We start from the raw sequence: 23555 nt of genomic DNA, 5'->3' as shown, positions 1-23555 counted from the left end.
GCACCTCAGACAAGCTCAAGTTTGCCACGGGCCCTCTCCCTGCACTCCTGGGCCCAGGCAGGCCCAGGCCCCGCTGCCATTTCCCAGTCCCTGCCCGCTCCTGTGCCCACTCTGCAGAAAGCAGAGGCGCGCAGCCCCAGAGGGAGTCAGGTGTAAGGGAGCTTCCTCAGGACCCAGGCTGTCGCTACAGGGAACATGTCTTTCCTGAGCCACGTTTCGCCCCGGGCAGTGCAGCTGATGCCACCTTCCAGGGAGCGCCCGCCTCACCTCCGTGGCAGCAAAAGATCTTCTCGTCCACAATGGCCGCGATGGGCAGGCAGTTGAAGCAGTCGGTGAACGTTTTCCACAGTTTGATGTTGTAGCGTCTCTTGCCTGCTTGGAGGAAGGCAGCGGCTCTGAGGAGGGTCCTGCCACACCCCGCCCCCAGCCCAAGTTTCAACCCACCACCCAGACCTGAGAGGAGAGGGGGCCTCACACCTGTCCCACCCCTCCCTGCCCACTACCTTCCAAGGAGACATTTTAAAGCATCAGGGCCACAGAGACCCCCCAAGTTTTAATCTAGAGCCTTAGAGTTGGTTACTTCCTCCTCAGCTGCACCCCTTTGAGCAGGGCCAAGACCGGACTGGGCTCAGCTCAGCTTCTAGCCATCAAGGTCCAAGTGGGTATCCTAAGGTCAAGTGATGGCAAACGTGGTGGGGTGTCAGCAGGCAGAGCCTTGGGGGACAGCATCAAGACTCCAGGCTGCTCCTGGATGCATCTGTCTGTACAGGGAGCGTGGGTGGGGTGGCTGTGCACTGAACAGGGCCCTCCCCTCACAGAGCTGAATGTGGGGTCTACCAGGACCCCACTGCCGCCCGCTGAGGGTGCCACTCACACTCATCATAGAAGCCATAGATGCGGTTGATGCTGGCGCACTCGTGGTTCCCACGGAGCAGAAAGAAGTTTTCCGGGTATTTGATCTTGTAGGCCAGCAGCAGGCAGATGGTCTCGAGGGACTGCTTGCCCCGGTCCACATAGTCCCCCAGGAAGAGGTAGTTGCTCTCTGGCGGGAAGCCACCGTACTCGAACAGCCGCAGGAGGTCATAGTACTGGCCGTGGATGTCACCTGCGACCCAGGGCAGCAGGTCAGGGCTACATGCAGGAGCTAGCAAACCCATGGCCCCGGGACGGGCTCCAGCGAGAAGGACCCCAGGAACAGGCGCGTCACTGTCACTGTTCAGGGTGCTCACCGCATATCTTGAGGGGTGCCTCCAGCTCCAGAAGAATGGGCTGGCTCAGGAAGATCTCCCGGGACTTGAGGCACAATCCACGGATCTCGTTCTCCGTCAGCTGGACATTTTTCCCGGGACGCGAGCCTTGCACTGCAGAAAGAAGGGGTGTCAAGACCCCGGCTGCTCGGACAGGAGAGTGGTCCTGGGGAACCCCTTCTTGCCCTGGGTCTCCGGCCCCCCCAAGGCAGGACCCCCACTATCCTAGGACCTTAAACAGCGGGTGGCCGGGCGCCGTGCCCGCTCCCCGAGAGCTCAGGACCCCTCCCCGGGCTGGGCGCCGCAGGTCCCTCCCGAGAGCGCACGCCCTGGAGAGGGGCTGCTCCGGAGGCGGAGCGGGCCCGGAGTTCGAGGCCGTCCCCACCCAGGCTCGGCCGGCCCCGGGCGACAGAGCCCGCCCGCGCACCACTTCCGGGGGGGGCCCAGGGCGCGGCGCGCGCTGTCCCCCCGGGCCGCGGCCCACCTTCCAGCAGGCGCCCGATGATAGAGTCCAAGTTGAGTTTCTCGGTGTCGGACATGGCGGCACCGCCGCTCCGGCCCTGCAGCCCCGGGCCCGCTGCTGCCGCCCGCCCTCCCGCTGCCTCCTTCCGGCCTGACGCTTTTTCCGCCGCCCGGCCCGCCCCCGCGCCCCGCCCCGCCCGGGACACCGCCCCGGACGCAGCCCGCGCTCTAGCGCCCCTGCTGGACGGGAGGCGCGGTGCAGCGGGGGCGGGGCCTTGCGGGGCGGGGCCTGGCCGGGGCCGGCCCCCGAGGAGTCGGTGAATCCCGGGAAGTGATTTTTTCACTTTCAGAGACTCCAAAGCCCATGCAGCTCTGTCCGGGGAGGAAGACTGGTGCAAGCCGTTAATCACCGAGACAAACCCCAGCCGTGGCCACTTCCCCAAAGTCCCGAAAGTGCAGAAAATTTGGAAACTCAGAAAAAGCAAGGGCTAACTTCATGTTGGAAGGACCCATGGTGGTGCAGTGGGTTAAGGACTGCACTCCTAACCGGAAGGTGGACAGCTTGAATCCACCCCTGTAATTTTCTCAGGGAGCAAGATGGGACCGCCTAGTTGCAGAAAAATGACAACCTTTGGCGAGCTCTGGTGGCCTAGTGGCAAGACTCTGCACTGCAATCCCAGAGGTTAGCAGTTTGAATCCACCAGATGTTCTGCTGGAGAAGAAGGGACAATCTCCTCCTGTACAAGTTAGATCTGATTTGACGGTACACTAAAAAAAAAAATTTGTTAAATGATAGCCTTAGAAACCGGAAGAGGCAGTTAAGCTCCACCATCCGGGGCCCTGCGCTCAGAACTGAAGGGCCTTTGGCTCTTTGGTGAGGCTTTTGGTTTGACCTCACCTTCACTGCGGGTGTTCTGCACCGCAGCGCGCCGCCACCGACGTAACCCAGACACAACTGTCCCCAGGCTTGAGTGAAGCCCGTTCCGGTCCCAGCGCACCAGGTGCTCACTAAGTGAATATTCTAGCGGCCCACTAATTACCTAGTGAGTGACGCAGTTAAAGAACACACGTGCATTCTGTAGGGGAGAAAAAGAATCACTTTGTAAAGTACAAACAGTAAGTAGCCCCTAATCCTTGCGGGAACCTTAATTTGGTAACTTCCACGCAGGAGCCTCGAAGTGGGCTGGGGTACGTACACCAGACAAAGGAACCCCTTTCAGCAGTCTGGGGAAGGTGGGAGGGGTGCTGCGGTGCGGGGCACCAGGGCAAGCAGGAAGAGCCCCATAGAGGAAGGGTTACCCCCCCACATTTGGGAGGGGCCCCCAGCAGGCTGCTGAAGCTGGGGTTAAGGAGGAAGTGAGAGGGGGAGGTGAGGTGCTGCCTGGAGGTGAGCTGGGCTGGCGGGGGAACAATGGCTGGGCCTGGGGCTGGGTTTTTGTACAGAGCTCTGACCTTTCTGTCATTTCAGGGCCCAGTTCCCCCTAAAAAAAGAGGAGATGCAGGGCCCTCAATGAGATTCCCCCAAACCTGCCATCTCTAGCCTCACATCCAAGCTCTGAGGCTAGTGCCTGGCAGACGGGGACCCAGGATGCCAGGGTGGCCCAGAACTGCCTCTCTCATTAATTCTCCCCACATCTTACAGCCGGTGGCATCTGGGCTCAGGGGTGCCATGGCCCAGGCCCTGGGGGAGGACCTGGTGCAACCTTCTGAGCTGCAGGACGACTCCAGTTCTTTGGGGTCTGACTCCGAGCTGAGTGGGCCCAGTCCATTTCGCCAGGCTGACCGCTATGGCTTCATTGGTGGTAGCTCAGCAGAGCCAGGGTAAGTGGGGGTGGGGGGTGGGGGTTGGGATCTAGGATGGGATGTGAGAGCTGAGTCCATCAAGCATGCTGGGAGGGTCTTGCTGCAGGGAATGGGGCTCAGATGCCATCTCTTCTCAAGCTCTAAGTGAACCCTAAAATGGAAATGACTGCGTGGGGTCCCTGGATGTTTCTTGTTCCCTAAACCTCTGAGGGATAACACCACTGGGACTGAGAATCCTTCCTCTTTTAACCTCTGACCCAGTAATCTCAGGTCCAATCCTTGCAGCCCACACTATTCCTTCCCCTTTCCCGTGAAAGGACAGACAGGAAAACCTATCCAGAGACGGAGAGGCACTTGCTGGAGGTCACACAGCGCATCAGAGACCTGACTCTCACACTCAGGACTCTGACATCCAGTCCAGAGCTCTGTCCACCAGCTCTCCTGTGACTTCTCTGTTCTTGTTCTGGGGCGGGGGAGGAGGGAGAAAGCCAGCCAGCCCCTCCCCCAATATACCCTCCTGTACTGCTTCAGTCTCTTCTGTTTCCGCCCACATCAGAGCCACATCCTTTTCTGTCCTCATGACAGCCATGGGCAGGGGCTGGTCTTACCCAGGGAATGTGGACAGTAGCAGGTGTGGGCACCGAGGCACAGTTGGCCAGCACCTGGTTACCTCTTCATGTGTCTCCAGCCCAGGTCACCCTTCAGCAGACCTAATCCGACAGCGGGAGATGAAGTGGGTGGAGATGACCTCGCACTGGGAGAAGACCATGTCCAGGCGATATAAGAAGGTGAAAGGGATGGAGGGTCCCCCACTCAGTCCACCGTGTCTAAATCCCACTGCCTTGGTCACTCTTGTTTCATCTCTTCTGTGACCCAGTGTTGGCCCCCTTTGCTTTCTGCCACAGAAAAGGGTCCCTTCCCACCAAAAAGTCATATCTGGGGTTGACAGTAGGGGCAGGTGAGGCTGGTCACCTGGCTTCATGGAGCTCTGGACCCCTCCCTCAGGTGAAGATACAGTGCAGGAAAGGTATCCCCTCGGCCTTGAGGGCCCGCTGCTGGCCGCTGCTGTGCGGCGCTCACGTGTGTCAGCAGAAGAACCCCAGGACCTACCAGGTGAGGCACGTGACCGGCATCCCGCCTTCCCATTCCCAATCCATGCTGAGCCCTCACACAGGCCTGCCTGCCCACCCACAGGAACTGGCTTCAGCCCCCGGCGACCCTCAGTGGATGGAGACCATTGGCAGGGACCTGCACCGCCAGTTCCCTCTGCATGAGATGTTTGTGTCACCTCAGGGCCACGGGTACGAGCCAGCGAGCCCCAGGGACCCCACTCCAGCATCCCACGGGAGCTAAGGCCCCACGAGAGGGAAGGTGCTCCCTGAGGAGGGGACTGGCCCTGACGAGGTTTTCTGGCACAGGCAGCAGGGGCTCCTGGAGGTACTCAAGGCCTACACGCTGTATCGGCCGGAGCAGGGCTACTGCCAGGCCCAGGGCCCTGTGGCCGCTCTTCTGCTCATGCACCTGCCTCCAGAAGTGAGTGTTCTCAGCCCTGTGCCAGGGCCCCAGCCCCCAGTGACCCTGCACCCCTGATCCCCAACCCCAAAGATACTGACCTGAGGGATCCAAAGCCTTTGATCTCAACCCTAGTGACCCCAAGCCTTGGACTCCCTGACCACTAACCCTGGAGAAACTGACCTCAGGGACCTGAGATTCCCAAACCCTGTCCCCATGGACCCAGCTGTCATGACCACCCACCTTGAGGGTCTTCAATCCCAATCACCTAACCCCTGATCTTACCCCAATGACCCAGACCCTCGGGCCTTGTCACCTCCATCTCTAAATCCTGCTTCTGAACCTGTAACCATGACCTCTGACCCCAGAAACGCAGGATGTGAACTGTGGGGACACTCGAGCCTTGACCAGTGGGAGCCAGCCCTGGTACCTTCATATTCAGCACCTTGTCTGCTCTCCCTGCCACTGAGCAGGGTCAGGGTGGCTGCGTGGCCCTGCGTCCCAGGCTCCTGTGCCCTTTCCTTTGCCCTGCACTGGCCTCGAGGTGACCTCACAGCCTGGTTATTCCCACAGGAGGCCTTCTGGTGCCTGGTGCAGATCTGCGAGGTCTACCTCCCTGGCTACTACGGACCCCACATGGTGAGAGGTGGGATAGGGCGCAGGGGGACAGAGCAGGGTAGGGCGGTTAAGGAGGCCAGGAGGGGACTGGACAGGAGGGGTGTGGGCCTGGGAGCCGAGGAGGACTGGCTGAGGCGAAAGCTGACACCGCCACCTGCAGGAGGCCGTTCAGCTGGACGCGCAGGTGTTCTCGGCCCTTCTGCGGAGGCTGCTCCCACGAGTGCACAAGCACCTGCAGCAGGTGGGCGTCGGGCCCCTGCTCTACCTGCCGGAGTGGTTCCTGTGCCTCTTTGCCCGGTCCCTGCCCTTCCCCACGGTGCTACGCATCTGGGACGCCTTCCTCAGCGAGGGTGAGTGGGGCACGTGCCAGGCTGGGGGCCTTGGGGGCACACGGGGCCCCAGCTCGGGGTCCCACAGCTCTCCCACTGCCCACCTTGGCCCTCCTGGGGCCCCAAATCCAGGGGCCCGCTGGTGATGGTGACTGGAGATGTCATAGCTCACCTGTTGGACTTACTTATTCCATCCTCACCACCCCCCGTTCCTGGCCCCTGAGGGCGGCAATGGAGAGTGTCCCCCCACCACAGGAGGATGGACCAGGGCACATTTTCACAGGAGACCCATGGGACAGGAACACTGGGTGGAGTGGCATGAGACAGGGCTCGGTGGGGGAGCTAGACCTGGAGGTCCTTGAATTTGGTTTTACTGAGTGCTCCTCTCATTAGGCCCAGGCCTGGCTCTGGGAGCTGAGACCACCTGTGGATGGAGGCTTCCGTTCTAGCAGGCATGGGAGGCGCCAAGAAGCACATTACCAAGATATTTATAGAGCTTCTCTGGTGCCAAGGAGAAAATAAAATAGTGCCAACAGGGACAGGACTTGGCAGAGGCAAGGATTGTAGGACATGTCTGTGGCAGGTCCAAGGAGGGCGCCTTTCTGTAGGGAGCCTGGACAGGTGGAGGCTGTCTGCAGGACCCAGGCAGCAGAGGGATGGAATGTGAAGAGATGGGAAGCTGGAGAGGTGCATGTTGGGACCAGGACAAGATGGGGGTGTCGGTAGCTGAGCTGAGACTCTGGCACCACCTCCCCCCTCCAGTACATCAGTCACTCTGATCTGTAATGTCCACAGGTTGTACCTTGGAGATGTGGAAACCCATGAGTACGTTTACTGACCTCTGCCATGTACACAGCCAGCCCCAGCTGTCCCCTTGGGAGGGCCTGAGGGCAGGCTTGGAGCCAGGTGGCCAAGCCCTGCCACGGGCTTCCTTTAATAACAGCGACACAGTTGTCATTAGGCCTCTCAGAGGCTGACAGGGGAAGGTTCTGTGGCTCTGAGACAGGCGCTGGTCCAGGATCCCATGAACACACTGTGTGTGTGCGCAGGTCTTGTGTGTGTAGGTGTGCTTGTGTTTGCAGGTGTACATGTGCAAGCATGCACTCATGCAGTCCCTTCTCCTGGTCCCAGGTAGAGGTGAGCTGCAGACAGGTGGGGCCTCAGGTGTGGTGGGAGGCGGGGCTGGCTTCCCTTTGATGGAGCCCAGGTTGCAGGTGTGAAGGTGTTGTTCCGCGTGGGGCTGACACTCGTGCGGCTGGCGCTGGGCACTGCTGAGCAGCGGCTGGCCTGCCCCGGGATCCTGGAGACCCTGGGTGCCCTTCGAACCATTTCCCCATCTCAGCTACAGGAGGAGGTCTTCATGTCCCAGGTAGGTGTTCCTGCCCACCTTTACCACATCCCAGCCCTTGTTGTGCAATTGGAGGAAAGAGAGTCTCAGAACAAGATAACAGGACCTAGGCTCAGTAGGTCCTCGGAGCTGCAGGGGAGAAAACCCAGTCTTCAAGTGGTTCCTCCTGTGAGAGTTATCTGTCAGCCCCTCCACCGTAGCCACTTCCTGGCCCCTTGGGCCCGCCCCAGGGGTGGGGGCTGTCATTGTTTCCTACCCCCTCACCACCAGCGGGCCCCTGCCTCTCCCATAGGTGCACAGTGTGGCATTGTCGGAGCGCGACCTGCAGCATGAGATGCGGGCCCAGCTGGGCCAGCTGCCCACAACATCACCTGGACCACGACCTCGGCCACAGGCACGTCTAGCAGGGGCTGCAGCCATCTTTGAGGCCCAGCAGCTGGCAGGGGTGCCAGGGGCCATCAGGCCGGGCCTCGAAGTGCCCCGCATCGTGGTACAGCCCCCAGAGGAACCCAAGACCCCTCGGCGAAAGCCCCAAACCCGCGGCAAAACGTTCCATGGGCTCCTGACTCGGTCGCGGGGTCCCCCTCTAGAAGGCCCCCCCAGAGCTCATCGGGGCTCCACTTCTTTCCTGGACACTCGCTTTTGAGGGCTCCTTGGACTCATGAGCGCAGACCCCCACGGTGGGCCTCCCACAATGTGTGGGGCTTAGCGTCCCCTAAGCTGGTCAGCAGGGCAGGTAAACTCATTCCTGACCCCATGGGGCACAAAGGTGGAGGAAAGGACAGGGAGGGGCTGGCTGGGATCAGCGTCATCTGCCCAGGGAGCTAGGTCCCTGAGGACATTAAAGTCGCCCAGCTGGGTTCCCCAACCTAGAATAAAGTTTGACTGAGCATATCCAGGGGGTTGAATCCAATGGACCCTATGCTACTCTTGCCCCCAGTTCCCGCCCTCCCACCGGCCTCGCCCTCACCTCACCTTCCTCTTAGTCTGTCCCATTCTTTCCTTTTCTTCCCCTTGTGGCCCTGTCCTCCCCATCTTCCCCCCCCCCCCTTGTATTCCTGCCCTCCTCAGCCCCTCCCTCCCCTCGTAGCCACACTCTGCCCTAGCTCCACCCATGGCCACCAAGAGGCTGCCTTGTGGTTATCAGAAAGGTGTGTTTACCTGCGCCTACCCAGACTCTGGGGCGGGTGGTGCTGCCAGCACCTGTGGCTCCCCAGGGATATGCTGGGCCCAAAGCAGGGGCCCATCCCATTCTCTGCTTTTTCTTCCCCTCCTCCTAGGCTAGTTCAGGGCTCCCCCGTATAGGGGGCTCTAACCTAAGTTTACACCCCCACTCATGGGTCTGGTCTGCCTCTCTGAGGGAGTTGAGCAGGAACAAAGGCCCAGTATACCCAGGACAAAGGAGAAAGGCCCTGCCGGCCCTTGCCCCCTCCCTCAGCCCGGCTGCACCCCCTCAGGACTGCCTCCATAGAAACTCCAGCCCACACAGCTAATTGCCCCCGTGGGGACCTGGGGGCTTGAGACATGAGCCATCACCAGGACAACAAGCTGGTTCTGTGGCGGGTGTCCCTCCAGTGCCAATTCCCAGATACCCATGTCCCTGACCTCATTGTAGCTCTTCAGGGCGTGGTACAGAAACACATCCACATTGGGCAGGGCGCCTTGCTTCAGTGGTGACTGTCAGGTTTCGTGGTCATTTCCGCGTGTCCCAACAGTAGGGCAGGGGATCTGGAATGTCCTAGTGGCAAGGACACAGCCTACGGGAATCCACTCAGTAAGCACAAGTTTATGTGGCATCTCTGTGGTCCCGGGGACGGAACCACGGGGCTCACAGACCCTGACCTACAGATTCTGCTTAGGGGAGTGTGTTGGCAGGGGAGAGGGTGGTGGGCATCCAGTGCCCAGTCAGCAGATAATTATGGCCTCCTACTCCAGGCTGGGCCCTGAGCTGCGAGGAGGTCTGAAGACCAACACCCAGCCCTCCAGTGATAAGCCACACTCAGCTGAAGTGTGCATCGCAACTCTTGCTTTGTGAGGAAGAAACTGAACTTATCAGAACCTAGATAACTTGTTAGGAATCAAACCTTGTCAAATAATTCTAGCAATAATTAGAGAAGGTGGACTAGATGAAGAGGAATGTCACATCAGCATTGGAGGAAGACTTATCAACAATCTGCATTATGTAGACGACACAACCTTGCTTGCAGAAAGTGAAGATGACTTGGACCATTTGCTGTAGATCAAAGACTTCAATGTGGATCAAAGCCTTCAATCAATCTAGATTATATTTGAACATCAAGACAATGGACCAATGGGAAAAAATCATGACAATGGAGAAAAGACTGAAGTTACCAACAATTTCATTTTGCTTGGATCCACAATCTACATCCATAGTAGCAACAGTCAAGAAATCAAAGGACGTACTGCACTGGGGAAACATGCTCTTATGGATCTCTCCAAAGTGGTGAAGAGCAAAGATGTCAATGTGAAGACTAAGGTGTGCCTGATCCAAGCCATGGTATTTTCAATTGCTTCTCCTGCATGTGAAAGTTTGGCAGTAAATAAAGAAGATCAAAGAAGAAATGATGTCTTTGAATTCTGGTATTGGGAAAGAATATTCCATATCCCACAGACTGTCCAAAGAACAAATCTGCCTTGGAGAAAGTGCAGTCAGGGTGCTCCTTAGAAGCCAGGATGGGGCAACTTCATCTTATTTGTCATGAGGCGCCAGTCCCTGGGAAAAGGACATTACACTTGGACAAGTAGAGTGCGAGCAAAAGAGAGAAGACCTTCAGAAAGATTAATACAGCAACTGCAACAATGGGATTTTCCATGGTAGAAACTGAGCGTGACACAGCTTAGGGGAAGGAAGGTCCAATATGTTCTTTACAGGGAGGGTCACTTGTGAGTCAGAGTTGACTCAATAGCACCTAACAATACAAACCTCATGCTTTTTGGATAACATCAGGAATGCCCCTGCATCCTCTCCTGTGGGCCCAACTGGCACTCCTACATGGCCACCTACCTGGATCTGGGGGTGTGGGGACATGCACAGAATTCCAGAGAAAGCTGTGTGTGGACTAGGGCCTGGAAGGGCTCAGAGAAGCCTCAGAAAGTGTGTGGGGAGTGTGGTCTAGACAGGGGATCCTGGATAAGTCCCTCCCCTGCCCTAGGAGTATCCAGTGGTTTGGGACCTCAGAGGCTCCTCTGAGCACAGCTGCAGAAAGTGCCCCAAGCTGGCCCCTCACCACCACAAGTGCAACAAGTGACTGTGGGCTGACCGGCTTCATTCCCAGCCCCCCAGGGACCTCCCCAAGTTTATCACAAAGTATAGTTCAGAGGGTCCAATTCCATTAGGGAAGAAGTAGTAGTCAGGACGGTACACATGTCGGGTGCCAGTCTGTATGAGATAGGAGGGTGGGGCTCTGGTCCAGAATGGAGGTGCCCTGGCCCCCAGTCAGAGCTCTATGGGAACCCAGATGAGAGGTACACCTCAGGAAGGGGTTCTTGATGTGAACCTGTGGTCCAGGCAGGCTTCTAGGGTGGGGTGGACCAGGTGATTTGGGTGTGACCTCAGTGTGCAGCTGACCCCTGTGTTCCTGGACAGGTGACATTGCTGTGTGCTCAGTGCCTCCTGGTTCCCTGCAGGGAAAGTCTTGGTGTGAGATTGTACAGAGAAGCCCCTACTCTTGTCAAGAGGACCCCACAGATAGATTTGGGGACCAGGAGAGGGATTTGTTTCCTGGAGAATCATTGCTCAGAACTGTGACTGTGGGCGGGGAAGCCATGGGCCACGCTGTGGGCCCAGGACCTGTTCCAAGGGCAGGCTCCCCAGTGACCGGTCACCCGCTCCTAAGGCCACTCCACCCCCAAGGGCGGGTCCTAGTACCAGTCTCTGAGGGCTCCAGCCTCAGGCTTATCTGCCCCCCTCCCTCCCGTCCCTTCCAGCCTCCATCATCTGCCCTGGGCCCAGGCTCTGTCTCTTCTATTCCCCCAGATTTGTGTCTGGGACCCTCTCAGATGGCCCTCATGTGTGCCTGGCCCTAGGTCCCAACTTGGTGTCTCTGACAATTCCATCCATCCATCATCCATCCATTCATCCCTCCATCCATCCTTCACTCCCTCCACTGCTGTCATCTCTCCTGGCTGGGCTCCCCACCAGTGTCCCAAGTTTGGAGTCTGCCAGGGTTGGCTGGAGGGAACCAGGCCGGTTCTGGGCGCAATCTGTCTGATCACCCGCGGCTGCTGAACTTGACCCCCGCCGCCCCGCCCGCGCCCACTGGGCATGCCCCGCGCGCGCGCGGCTATAAAAGGCGGTGCCGCCCAGGCTGCGCTGTGCAGCCGCCGCTGTGACAGCCACCTGCCGCCTGCCAGCCCGCCCGCTCGCCCGCGGAGCCCCACCGCCCGCCTAGCCGCTGCGCCCACCCGCAGGTACCCCGGCTCCGGCCCCCCGCCTGGGCGAGCCAGGGAGGGGGGCTGCCGGGGCAGGGGCCGCGAGGATTGGGACCCTGAGACTGGCCCCACGGGAGTCCCCAGCCCCGCCTCTCGATACTTGGGGAGGACAGACACCCACCCTACCTGGAGCGACTGTGCTCCACCCCGACCCCTCCCACCCACCGACTGCCCTGTGCAACTCTGGAGCTGTGAGCTCATGCTACAGGGCTCTTAAGGTCTTAAGGTCCCGGGGGCAGAAATCCTTCTGCTTCCTGGGGTGGGGGCAGGGCAGACTTGGGACACTCTGGCCGGGACAGGCTGCAGGCACAGTACTGGCCACCTGTCCCTCCCCTAGTCTTCAGGACTGGGTGGTGGAGTAGGGCCCCAGATGCCCTGACTCCCTCTCTTATCTCTCTGTCCCTCTGTCTCGGCCATCAGTCTCTCAGCCTCTCCACCTGCAAGATGGTGAGTCTCCGCTTGTCCCTCCTCGAGGCTCAAGACCAGGGACAGAGGGAGGGCCCCGAGAACAATGGCGTCAGAGCCTAATCTTGGGCCCGTCCTGTGCTGACATCTCAGCTGTGGCCAGCTCACAGCCCCCTGACCACCTGTCCCATTTCTTACTGCCCTCCATGTCTTCCCTCCAGCCCAGAGACTCGGGCACCTTTGATTTCCTTTCACATCCAGTCATCTTGAGCATCTACCATGGAAGTAACAACACTTGGGTTTGGGGACACCGCAGCAGGGTGCCTCTCTATCAAGCAGAGTAGAGAGAAGTTCAGAGGTTGACGCTGGCAAGCTGGGACTTAAGTCCAACTCTGAGGCCCAGACTTCTCTGCCCCTAGACACTGTCCTCAACAGACAAGGAGATCATGGTCCAAGCCACAGCATCCAAGGATAAAACAGGGCAGATAGATGCTAGGTACCCAAGGGCCCAGAGAGACCTCGTCCCAAGCCCCAGGTGGCCACGTGGCCAGCCACCCGTCCTCCCTCTCCAAGCCAGGGACAGTCAGGAATAAGCGTCCCATCTGTGCTCACATGGAGCCTCCAGCCACCTGTGTGGTGTCAGCCTAGGACCATCATCTTAAGTCTTAGAAGCAGCCAAGGTGAGATTCCACCCAGAGAGCAACATCTGAACACAAGGAGCCCACCTTTGCAGTTCCCAAGCCTTGCAAAGGATCTGCTGTACAGTGGGACCTCCAGGAATAGTTAGGCTCTTCAAGAGGATCAGCAGGCCACTGAAGCCTGTAGCACCATGGGAAACCCAGAGTTATTAATGTTTTTAAGTATTTATCTAGTTTTTCATTCATAAACGTTTGGGAAATGGTTTCTGTGTGCCAGCCATAGCTTAGGGTGGTGGCACTGCACCAGTGAACTAGACGGACAAGCAACTGCCCTGGGAACTGAGCCAGGGAGGGCCGGTGTCGGGGGAGGGGGGGACCTGATGGTCCAACCAGCAGGCCACGGATGCCTGCCTGCTTCAGGACACAGCAGCTCACAGTTTACAAAGCACTCCCACATGTGTGACCTGGTGACAAGCCTCCACCCCCAACCCCCTCCATCTCTCCTGGTCCTTTGGACAATATCTGGCCCAAACATAACTCAGGGTTGAAGGGCAGGGGAGGGCCTGGGCTCCAGAGTGACCTGGTGTGTCTCCTTGCCCAGTCCGCCCAAGACCCACCCCTTCTGCCACCTCAGCTCTCTCTGGATCCACTGTGTCCCAGCTGGGACAGTCCCCTGAGCTCCAAGGACATGGAGGATGAGGAGGGCCCATGGGGAGGGGGGTCTGGCCTGCCACCCACAGGCTCCCTCCCTGGCCCCTGGAGCCAGGATGTGGACCTGGATTGCAAGGGCTCCCCCGAGGGGGCTGAGGCCCGGTCCTGGACAGCCTACTACTACAGCCTCCTTCAGAGCTGCCTGCAGCACGCTGGCCTCCCGGAGACCCAGGACCGCAGCCAGGCGCCCCGCACAGGTGCTGAGGGCTCCACGGAGGGCACACTGGGGAGGAGGGAGGTGCCCTCAGCTCAGTCGGCTGCCCCCTTCCAGGGGGCAGAGAGCTCCCTGCCAAGAGTAGCCTCTCCTCTGTGCTGGGCAGCACGGCCAGTAACCCAGGAAGGCCAAGGGCCTCTGGCACCAGTAGAGATGCCCACTCCAGGAGTCCAGTCCTGGGATTTGAAAGCTGGGTTCTGAAGTTTTAGGGAAGATTTTAGGATGGCTGTGAAGGCAGCTGTGGCATCGGCACTCCACACGCCCTCCGTGCTCTAACTGCTCATGGAACAGGTGGCCACAGTTTGCTTGGACAAGGGCTAGAATACGTGAGAGCCCAAGCTGGTTCCATTGCAGAGACTGGGAAACAGGCACAGTGGGGTCAGTAACTTCCCCAAGGGCACACAGAAAACCAGAGGCAGCGCTAGACCGGAACCCAGATCTCCTGATGTCCGATCTCCAGTGTCTCCCAGAGCAGCTGGAAGAGGAGAAAGTTGGCTTTCCAGTGGGGAGGGAACAGAGGCTCCCTATACCCCACTCAGCTTCATCTGTCTCCATATGCTTGTCATCCCATCCTGAAAAGGACCAGAGGCCAAGGATGAGGATGGGGGATGGGGAAGGGAACTGGGAGATAACCAGGAGAGCCCCTGCTGAGTTGGGTCCTGTTCTCCTCGAGGTCGCCCTGGGGCAGAGGTGACCCTGTGCGTTCTGGGATCCCCCAGCACCTTCCTGTCCGTGCTGCTCGAGGGTGGGGTCCAGAGCCCGGGTGAGTGTGTGAGTGCTTGCTGGAGTCCTCCCTCCCCCGCCAGCTCCTACAGAAAGGGCAGCCCTGCCTCAGCCACATCTCAAAATACCTACCAGTCCTGCCAACTGCCTGCATTCCCGTGGGCAGTTGCCCTGCGCTGGGTGGGGGTGGGTTCTGAGAACAGTTGCCCCCACTTTTTGGGGCTTGAGCCAGAGGTGGGGGCCTGGGGGCATTAGGCCCCTTCTGGCCAGCTGCCTGTCTCCCTCTGCCCACAGGAAACATGCTCCTTTGTCTGTCCCCTGCTTGGCTGACGAAGGTGCCAGCGACCGGGGAGCTGGGTGAGGCAGCCCTGCTGGTCTCCAAGGCTGTGAGCTTCCACCCAGGGGGCCTGACATTCCTGGATAACTTTGTGCCCCCACGCCAGGCCACCTACTTCCTGGCAGACGTGGGGCCAGGGCCTGGCTGGGGTAGAGAGGCAGCAGAGCTGGCCCGTGACCTGGCCTGCCCCCGGGGCACTTCAGCAGAGCTGGCCCGCCTGCTGGAGGACCGGCTGCTGACCAGGCGGTTGCTGGCCCGACAGGGGGGCGTGGCCGTGCCCGCTACCCTGGCCTTCACCTACAAATCGCTGGGGCTGCTGCAGGGCGGGGAGGCCAGGCCTGGACTTCGGCTGGTGGAGCTGAGCTGCAAAGAGGGCCAGGAGGCCCTAGTGAAGGAGGAAGTGGGGGCCTTCCTGCACTCCCAGGCCCTGGGGGATGCCCTGCAGGTAACAGGCCCCAGCTCATCCTGAGGCCTGGGCCAATACCCAGAGGACGATCCCCAGGGATGGTTCCCACCCAGGTGCAGATAGGAAAGTGGCCCCAGTGGGCCCTCTGACCTCAGTTTTGACATACCCCGCCTGTAAGCACTGGGGTGGTGATGAGGAGGCCCCCTCTGCCCTCCCTTCTGTAGGTGGCTGTGAAGCTCAGTGGCTGGCGCTGGCGTGGGAGGCAAGTCCTACGTCTGCACCCAAGGACGGAACTAGGTGCTGTGGTGGATGCAGTGCTGGCCATGATGGAAAAGTTGGAGGAGGAGGAGAGCATCCTAGTGGAGGCCGTGTGTCCACCTGTCTGGCTGGCCAGCCCAGGTGAGGGCCTCCTGGGCCAGCTGTTGTGAGGGTGGGCCCTAGTGCCTGGCTATCAGGGGCTGCACTCAGGCTTCAGGTCTCCCCTCAGATAACCCCCCATCAGGTCCTGAGCTGGCTGTTCGCATCTGTGCTGTGGTATGTTGCACCCAGGGTGACAGACCTCTGCTGAGCAAGGTGAGTGTGGCCTGGGCCAGGTGAGTCTTTGTATGACGCAGCCTAGTCCAGCCCAGCCCAGCCCCACCCCGCTCACCTGCTAGGGCCCCAACAGTTCTCTGGGGCAGAGAGAGGAGGAAGTCTCGGAGGTGTCAGTTGCCTTTTGTGGGGGCTCCTGGGTCTAAAATACTTTGTTTCCTCCCTCCTTTCCTGCCATTGCTACTCTAAGCAGGGGCTGAGGGGTACTCAAACAACCCAGGGTTCTTGGAGTTCTGGGGGAAAAGCTCCAAGCCAGGAGTTCCAGGAAGTTTTAGGGAAAGATCTGCTGGATAAGTCCATGACTAGGAGCCCCCAGGAGGAACTGGGAAGAGGGTGGGAGCAGTGCTAGGGTACAACAGGGTGACAAGGCCCCTAGGGCGGCAAGAGCACCAAGAGGGAACCCCAGCTGGGCTCCATAAGAGTAGAACTCCGAGGGGCCTGGGTAGCCATGGGGGCTGGTCCCACCTGAGAAGGGAGTTTTTGGAGATCAGCGTGAAGGCGGGCCTGCACATGGCGCTGGGGGAGGTGTGTGCGCGTCTGTCTGTTGGGGGTTCCGCCTCCCTCGGGCCAGCGCCCCTGAGTAGTGCCCTGCGCAGGTGGTGTGTGCTGTGGGCCGTGCGGACCGGCCGCTGCGGCATCACAGCTCCCTGCCACGGGCGCTGGACGTGGCCCTGGCCCAGTGCGGCCTGCGCGAGGCGGCCCAGGTGGAGGCCGTGCGGCGGCGCGTCAAGGCGGCGGCAGAGGCCGCGCTGGCCGCCGTGCTGGCCCTGGAGGCCGGCCTGAGCGCCGAGCAGCGCGGTGGACGCCACGTCCGCACCGACGTGCTGGGTGAGTGGAGTGCAGACGGACGGGCGGCTGGAGCCGAGGCTGGGCCAGGCCCACCGCGCTGAGCCCGCTCCCGCTCACCAGGCGTGGACTTCGCACTGACGGTGTCCGGCCGCGAGCTGCTCCCCGTGGCCCTGGAGCTGAACAGCGGCCTGTGCCTGGAGGCGTGCGGTGCGCTCGAGGGGCTCTGGGCCGCGCGGCGTATGGGGGTGGTGGGCGAGGAGGCGGCGGCGGCGCCCCTCGTGGAGACCATGCTCCGGCGCTCGGGGCGCAGCCTCATGGAGGGCAAGCAGCTGCTGCTGGTCGGTGCAGGCGGTGTCAGCAAGAAGTTTGTATGGGACGCAGCGCGAGATTACGGACTCAAGGTGGGCGTGGCCTGTGCAGATGGAGCGGGGCGAGCGCGTCGGGGGCGGGGCATATGTGGACGGGGCGGGGCATGCACAGCGGAGGTGGGCCTACGCAGGTGGGGCGGGGCATGTTGACTGAGTGGCGTGTGTTCCGGCGGGATTCGGGCCGCAACGAAGGTCTCTAAGTGGGCGTGGTCTATGGTGATAGGGCGTGGTCTCTAGGAATGGGGCGGGACATGCGCCCTGGGGGCGGGTCTACGATGGTGGGGCGGGGCATGCTGAGTGTATTCAGTGTGTTCAGCATCAGTATGAAGTTCCGGTGGAACGCGGTGCACGATTACGATCTCAAGATGGGCGGGGCCTCTGCGAATGGGCGGGGGCTTTGCAGCTCGGGGCGGGGCGTGCACCCCTGACCTCCTGGGGCTGTTTTCTGCAGCTGCACCTGGTGGAGTCGGATCCCAACCACTTTGCCTCGCAGCTGGTGCACACTTTCATTCACTTCGACGTCACGGAGCACCGCAGGGACGAGGAGAATGCCCGGCTGCTGGCTGATCTGGTGCGGGCGCGCGGCTTGCAGCTCGATGGTTGCTTCTCCTACTGGGACGACTGCCTGGTGCTCACCGCCCTGCTCTGCCAGGAGCTAGGACTGCCCTGCAGCCCGCCGGCCGCCATGCGCCTGGCCAAGCAGAAGAGCTGCACCCAGCTGCACCTGCTGTGCCGCCGAGGCCCCCCATGGCCAGCGCCCGCCCTGCATGCCGTGCCCTGCTGCCCGCTGCAAAGCGAGGCAGACGTGGAGCAGGCTGTCCGCCAAGTGCCTCTGCCGGGCGTCATGAAGCTGGAGTTTGGGGCAGGTGCGGTGGGTGTACGGCTGGTGGAGGACGCATCGCAGTGCCATGAGCACTTTTCCCGGATCGTCCGAGACCTGCAAGGTGAGGCGGACCACCCTGGCATCGGGCTGGGCTGGGGCAATGCCATGCTGCTGATGGAGTTCGTGGAAGGCACTGAGCACGACGTGGACTTGATCCTGTTTGGCGGGCAGCTGCTGGCGGCTTTTGTCTCGGACAACGGTCCCACGCGGCTGCCCGGCTTCACTGAGACCGCAGCTTGCATGCCCACCGGGCTGGCCCCGGAGCAGGAGGCTCAGCTGGTTCAGGCGGCCTTCCGCTGCTGCCTGGGCTGCGGGCTGCTGGATGGGGTCTTCAACGTGGAGCTCAAGGTGACCAAGGCAGGGCCAAGGCTCATTGAGATCAACCCACGCATGGGCGGCTTCTACCTAAGGGACTGGATCCTGGAGCTCTACGGCGTCGACCTGCTGCTGGCTGCCGCCATGGTGGCCTGTGGCCTGCGGCCCGCCGTGCCCGCCCACCCGCGAGCCCGCGGCCACCTGGTGGGCATCATGTGCCTGGTGTCCCAGCACCTGCAGGCGCTGAGCTCCACCGCCAGCCGCGAAGCCCTGCAGGCCCTGCACGACCGGGGTGTGCTGCGTCTCAACGTGCTGGAGGAGGCCCTGGTGCCCGGCGAGTACGAAGAGCCGTACTGCAATGTGGCCTGTGCGGGCGCCAGTCCTGCCGAGGCCCGCCACCGCTTGCTGGGCCTCTGCCAGGGCCTGGGCATCGATGGGCCGCACTACCCCGTGGCCCACTTTCTGTCTCACTTCAAATAGCGCTGGGAACAGGGGACAGAGTGCTGGGGGAGCGGTTATAGTGCCCTCCCCTCTCCCTGCCTCTCTCCCCATACCTCTGCCCCACCCAGCTGGCCACTCTGATCTGTGTCAGATACCAGGCTTCTTGCACCCCAGAAGGAGGGATCTGGAGTGGGGAGGTCACAGGGCCCTCTTGTCCTTCCAAAGGCTCCAGGTTAGCACCCAGACTAAGGCCTGGGACTCACTTTACCCATGGGAGGTGGGAGTGGGCCCCAGTCCAGTCCTTGCCCCACGTGACTCCGTAATCTTGGACAAATCTCAAAGAAGACCTTCAACTAAACCCTCTGCCCTCTTCCTCCCACCTCCTCAGGTAACAAATTCTAGGATAGCTCCAGAGCATGCTGGCAAGGCATTTTGACCATGACCTTCCCCGCTTCATCTGGTCTGAGCAGTAGAAGCAGGTGGCCAGGGCTCTGCAGTGATCCTCTCCCCGGATACCCTAATGCAATCACCTTCAACCCCACTTGACAGTGAGGAAGAAATGAGAGGGGGAAAACAGCTGTCCCCAAGGTCGCCCCACAGTGGGCAGAAATACACAGAGAAGGTCCAGGTTTCTGCTTTAACTGAATCGTAGGTGCCCACACAGCTCCCAGGCCTCCTTTGGGCTTCTGTGGCCCTGAGGCACGTGAACATGGATGGTTCCTCTTAAAGGCTCCATTGTGAACCCCTGGAGTCAGCCTGGGGGAAGTACAGTGGCTGCGCCCCAGCTTCAGTGCTTTGACCTCTCATGACCTAACACTGGAGAAGTGACCTACGTGTCTTTCCACCTTCAGGGAAGCAGCTGTAGGAACTCCTGTCTCTGAGAAGCGCAGAGTTGTGCACATAGGCATTCCGCAAATCCCAAAATAAATACTTATTATTAACTAGTGATGTGTCTGGAGTCGAATAGGTTCTCTGAACTGGCATAATGCCTCTAGATTCACCCAGACGCTGGACGACCAAGGGTGTGGGCAGGAATCAACCAGGATCTGAGGCCAAGGACAATCCTTTCCACCACACAAGCCTTCGAGGCTGAGCTGAAAGTTGTAGACCTTGACCAGGAATCACATCCTGAAGGCCATACCCAAGCAGATAATCCTCTGCAAGCCAGGAGACCCCTGAGCTTTGACCACTCACGTCCAACCTCTATTATTATAATGCATGTCCAGATAGCAGTCTTGGAACCTGTTATTAAGTGCCATCGAGTCGAGTACATATACCTCCGTATACGTATAGTATACATATACATATGTATACTGGACCCCATGAGCAGCATAGCAGCCCTGTGAACAGAGCTAACTAAGCTTTTCTCTGTCCTGTGTAATCTTCATGATCTCTGTCCTGTTCAAGCCCACTGTGGTCATCACTGTGTCAATCCATCTTGTTGAGGGTCTTCCTCTCTTCCGCTACCTTTCCCAGTATATTATGCCCATTGAAAGTGAGATGGAATTTCACAATCTTTGCCTCTAAAGAGCACTCTGGTAGCACTTTCTTCAAGATAGATGTGTTTGTTCTCTAGGCAATCCATGGTATATTCAGTAATCTTCACCAGCACCACCATTCAAAGGCATCGACTCTTCTGTCATTCACTGTCCAACTTTGAGATGCATAGGAAACAATTGAAAATATGATGGCCTGGATCAGGCGCATCTTAGTCTTTAAACTGAAGTCCTTGCACTTTAGAACTTTGGATATATCTTTGACAGTAGATTTTTCCAATAAAATTGCCTTTTGATTTATTGACTGGTGCTACTATGGCTGGAGAAGAGAGCTGAGCATCCCATGGACTTCCAAAAGAACAAATACGTCTTGGAGAAAGTGCAACCAGAGTGTTCCTTGGAAGCAGAGATAAGGCTTTGCCTCACATACTTCCGGCATGTTGCTAGGCGGGGCTGTTGTATCTTGGAGAGGTATGTGATGCTCAGAAAGGCAGAGGGTTAGCGAAAGAGCGGAAGACCCACATCCGGGTGGATTGACAGAGTGACTGCAGCAATGGACCAGCAGTGTGAAGATGGCACAGGATAGGGCAGGGTCAAATCTGAGGGGGTTTTTTGTTGTTGTTTTTTAATTTGTTGTTTTTAGCATCACTATGGTTCATACTCAACTTGATGGAACCTAACAACAACAATATATAACCATGGCTGTTGAGTGTGGATCCAACTAAAATAAAATAGTTAGAAACTTCACTCTCTTTTCCATTTATCAAGATGTTGTCTACCGGTCCAATGGTGAGGAGTTTTCTTTTCTTGCTCTTGTGATGTTATCCATATTGAAGGCTATAGTCTTCGATCTTCTGCAGGAAGTATTTCAAGTCCTCTTTACTTTTAGCAAGTAAAGTTTTGTCATCCACATAAAGCAGGTTGTTAATGAGCCTTCAACGCTGACACCACACCACATTCTTCATAAGGTTCACTTCTTGAGTGATTTGTTCAGCATACAGATTGAACAGGTATGGATGAAGATGCAACCCTGATGAACACTTTTTCTGATTATTTTTTAAAAATTTTATTAATTTTAATGAACATTTACAGAGATTTTGGAATTCCATTCAATCATTGTTGCACTTTTCTCCCTGCCCAGCCCTCCCTCCCCTCCCCAGTTTGCGCTTCTCTTTGAAAAGCAAAAGAAAAATTCCTTCTTTGGTATACAATCCCTCCACACCCCTCCCACCGTCCCGAGTACACTCCACTATGCAACCTTAATTCTGGACTCTTGTGATAGCCATAATACCCTATCATATATCACTATTAAATTATTCTCTCCCTCATCTGTTTCAATGCAGTATACATAATTTATCCAGTTTTTCTCAGTCTTACCCCAACCCTGATGTCAGTCCCATTCTACAACAGTGACTTCTTCTGATTTTAAACCGACAAGCAGAGCTCATGCTCAGAACCTCATCTGGCTCAAATTTATTTCCAAAGAGTCTCATCCAACAAGAACCCATTCCTGGTCAAGCAAGATGGCACAAGAATCAGAGGCAGTGCTAACATTTCCTCCCTAGACTGCTAATGGTGAAGGATTTACAGAGATCTCTCCAGGACCCGACCCCAGAAACTGACACCCTGAGCACCCTTCTTCTACTCAGGGACTGAGGAACCTACAGAAGGGGAGACAACAACAAAAAAGTGGGCATCCTATTATGAAAATAAAGACGTGGACTATGGAGTGAATCCAAACATGCAAAGACTCAGGGGGAGCTCTGGTGGCCTAGTGGCAAGAAGCTGCACTGCAATCCCAGAGGTGCATGGTTCAAATCCACCAGATGCTCTGCCAGAAAAGGAGAGACAGTCTCCTCCTGTACCAGTCAGATCTGATCTGACGATACACAGACACACACACACACACACACACACAAATAATTTTTTTAAAAAAGTTCCTTAAACTTGTGGTCTTAGAACAGTTGTTTATTTGTATGTATCAGTGCCTCTTTCCCAGACTAGGAAGTTGGGATGGTCTTTTGCCAGAAATAGTAAACTGGTCCCACATTACTGTAAATCTCAGGTTTGGGGATGAACCACATAGAAAAACCACTTGCTACTTAAATAGGTCTGTCTTTTCTTCCTTCTTCTTCTTCTTTTTGTGTGTGTGTTTTCTTGTGATGTACCATCGAGTTGGATCTGACTGACATAGGAGGAGACTGCCCCTTCTTCAGCAGAGCATCTGGTGGATTTGAACCATGCACCTTCAGGATTGCAGCGCAGCTTTTTGCCACTAGGCCACTAGAGCTCCCTAAATAGGTCTGTCTTGGAGAGGGTGAAACCAAGTTTCTCCTTGGAGGCTAGGATTTTTAAACTCCATCTCACATACTTTGGGCATGTAGCCAAGAAGAACCAGTCTTTGGAGAAGGACATCATGCTCAGAAGTGTGGACGGACAGCACAGGAGAGGAAGACCCCAGATGAGATGGATTGATCCAGTACCTGGGGCAATGGGGCGGGTGTGTCGGAATTAATGAGACTGGCTCGGGGCAGGGCAGGTTTCAGAGCTGTTGTACATAGGGTTGCTATGAGTCTCAGGTGACTCGGCAGCACATAACAACACAACAACTTAAAAATCTTCATGAAGGAAACAGCTCCCCAAAACTGTGGTGCTTGTTGTTGACTTTAAGGATAATGATTAGTATCTACTTACTGTGACCAATGTTTATGCCTAAGGGGAAAAAAATCTATACCATGGACTCCCAAAAATGCAACTTCTATTAATATGTAAATCTTTATAAAAGGTTGGCGTATGCCCATTGCGATACAATCTATACTCCAGATCTGCCTCTAAGGTATTGAAAAAGACATTAGGCTACATGACATCTTGTTATCGCTTCTCAAAAATGTTCAGAGGACCTCATGCTTGAAAAGGTAGAGAGTTGGTGGAAGAGAGGAAGACTCAAACAGGTCCATTTACACAGTGATTGCAGCAATGAGCTCATGGATGTCAGAGCTGGGGAGGGTGGCACAGGACAGGCTACGGTTCAGATTCACAGGGTCACCATGGCTCTTACACGACTCAACAGCACCTAACAGCAACAACAATTAAGTTCCTACTGTACAATCTGTTTTGAAAGAAGAGCCAGAACGCTCTTTAGAAGTGAGGATATATTACCTTGAATATATTATCTAGAGGAACCAGTCCATGAAGAACCTTATGCTTGGTAAAGTAGGGTCAGCAAAAAAGAAGACCTTCAAGGAGCTGGATTAACTAAGTGTCTCCAACAATGGGTTTGAACAGCGACTGAAGACAGTGCAGGCCTGGGCCGTGGTACATTCTTCTGATCACAGGGTCACTATGAGTTGACACTTCACAACAGCAGGGCGTATTCAGGATAAGAAACAGCTTTTCTGCCCGGACAGTCTCTTTTCAACTGTCACACACACACACACACACACACACACACACACACACACACACAC

At 57.5% G+C, this 23555-nt stretch overlaps 3 protein-coding genes across 3 annotated transcripts in view; 2 read left to right on the top strand and 1 right to left on the bottom strand.

Annotated features, from left to right (window-relative positions):
- Nucleotides 1-1786, bottom strand: part of PPP1CA (protein phosphatase 1, catalytic subunit, alpha isozyme) — a 2504-nt gene extending 718 nt beyond the window's left edge. Inside the window, exons 1-5 of the mRNA XM_006893409.1 lie at nucleotides 1732-1786; nucleotides 1230-1361; nucleotides 875-1105; nucleotides 268-372; nucleotides 5-111 (exon numbers count right to left, since the gene is read on the bottom strand). Of these exons, the coding sequence (XP_006893471.1) occupies nucleotides 5-111; nucleotides 268-372; nucleotides 875-1105; nucleotides 1230-1361; nucleotides 1732-1786 (630 nt within the window). The remainder of the gene's footprint in view (nucleotides 1-4; nucleotides 112-267; nucleotides 373-874; nucleotides 1106-1229; nucleotides 1362-1731) is intronic.
- A 1592-nt stretch (nucleotides 1787-3378) lies between these two features.
- Nucleotides 3379-7965, top strand: TBC1D10C (TBC1 domain family, member 10C). The gene is made up of 9 exons (XM_006893259.1): nucleotides 3379-3530; nucleotides 4201-4300; nucleotides 4518-4625; nucleotides 4707-4813; nucleotides 4931-5045; nucleotides 5598-5663; nucleotides 5803-5992; nucleotides 7186-7340; nucleotides 7612-7965. Exons 1-9 carry the CDS (start codon nucleotides 3379-3381, stop codon nucleotides 7963-7965), a joined length of 1347 nt encoding a protein of 448 aa, XP_006893321.1.
- Nucleotides 7966-13397: 5432 nt separating this feature from the next.
- On the top strand, nucleotides 13398-18631 carry CARNS1 (carnosine synthase 1). Its single transcript, XM_006893260.1, has 8 exons — nucleotides 13398-13722; nucleotides 14413-14502; nucleotides 14757-15244; nucleotides 15430-15604; nucleotides 15693-15778; nucleotides 16393-16624; nucleotides 16706-16986; nucleotides 17405-18631. The coding sequence occupies exons 1-8, from the start codon at nucleotides 13503-13505 to the stop codon at nucleotides 18629-18631; spliced, it is 2799 nt and encodes a 932-aa protein (XP_006893322.1). The 5' UTR covers nucleotides 13398-13502.
- Nucleotides 18632-23555: the final 4924 nt, after the last annotated feature.

This window comes from Elephantulus edwardii, unplaced genomic scaffold (assembly GCF_000299155.1).
Source record: "Elephantulus edwardii isolate Elephantulus edwardi_28Jun2011 unplaced genomic scaffold, EleEdw1.0 scaffold00126, whole genome shotgun sequence".
In the NCBI taxonomy this organism is placed as follows: Eukaryota; Metazoa; Chordata; class Mammalia; order Macroscelidea; family Macroscelididae; genus Elephantulus; species Elephantulus edwardii.
Note: the sequence above shows the minus strand (reverse complement) of the source record. Positions and strands in the feature narration are given on the sequence as shown.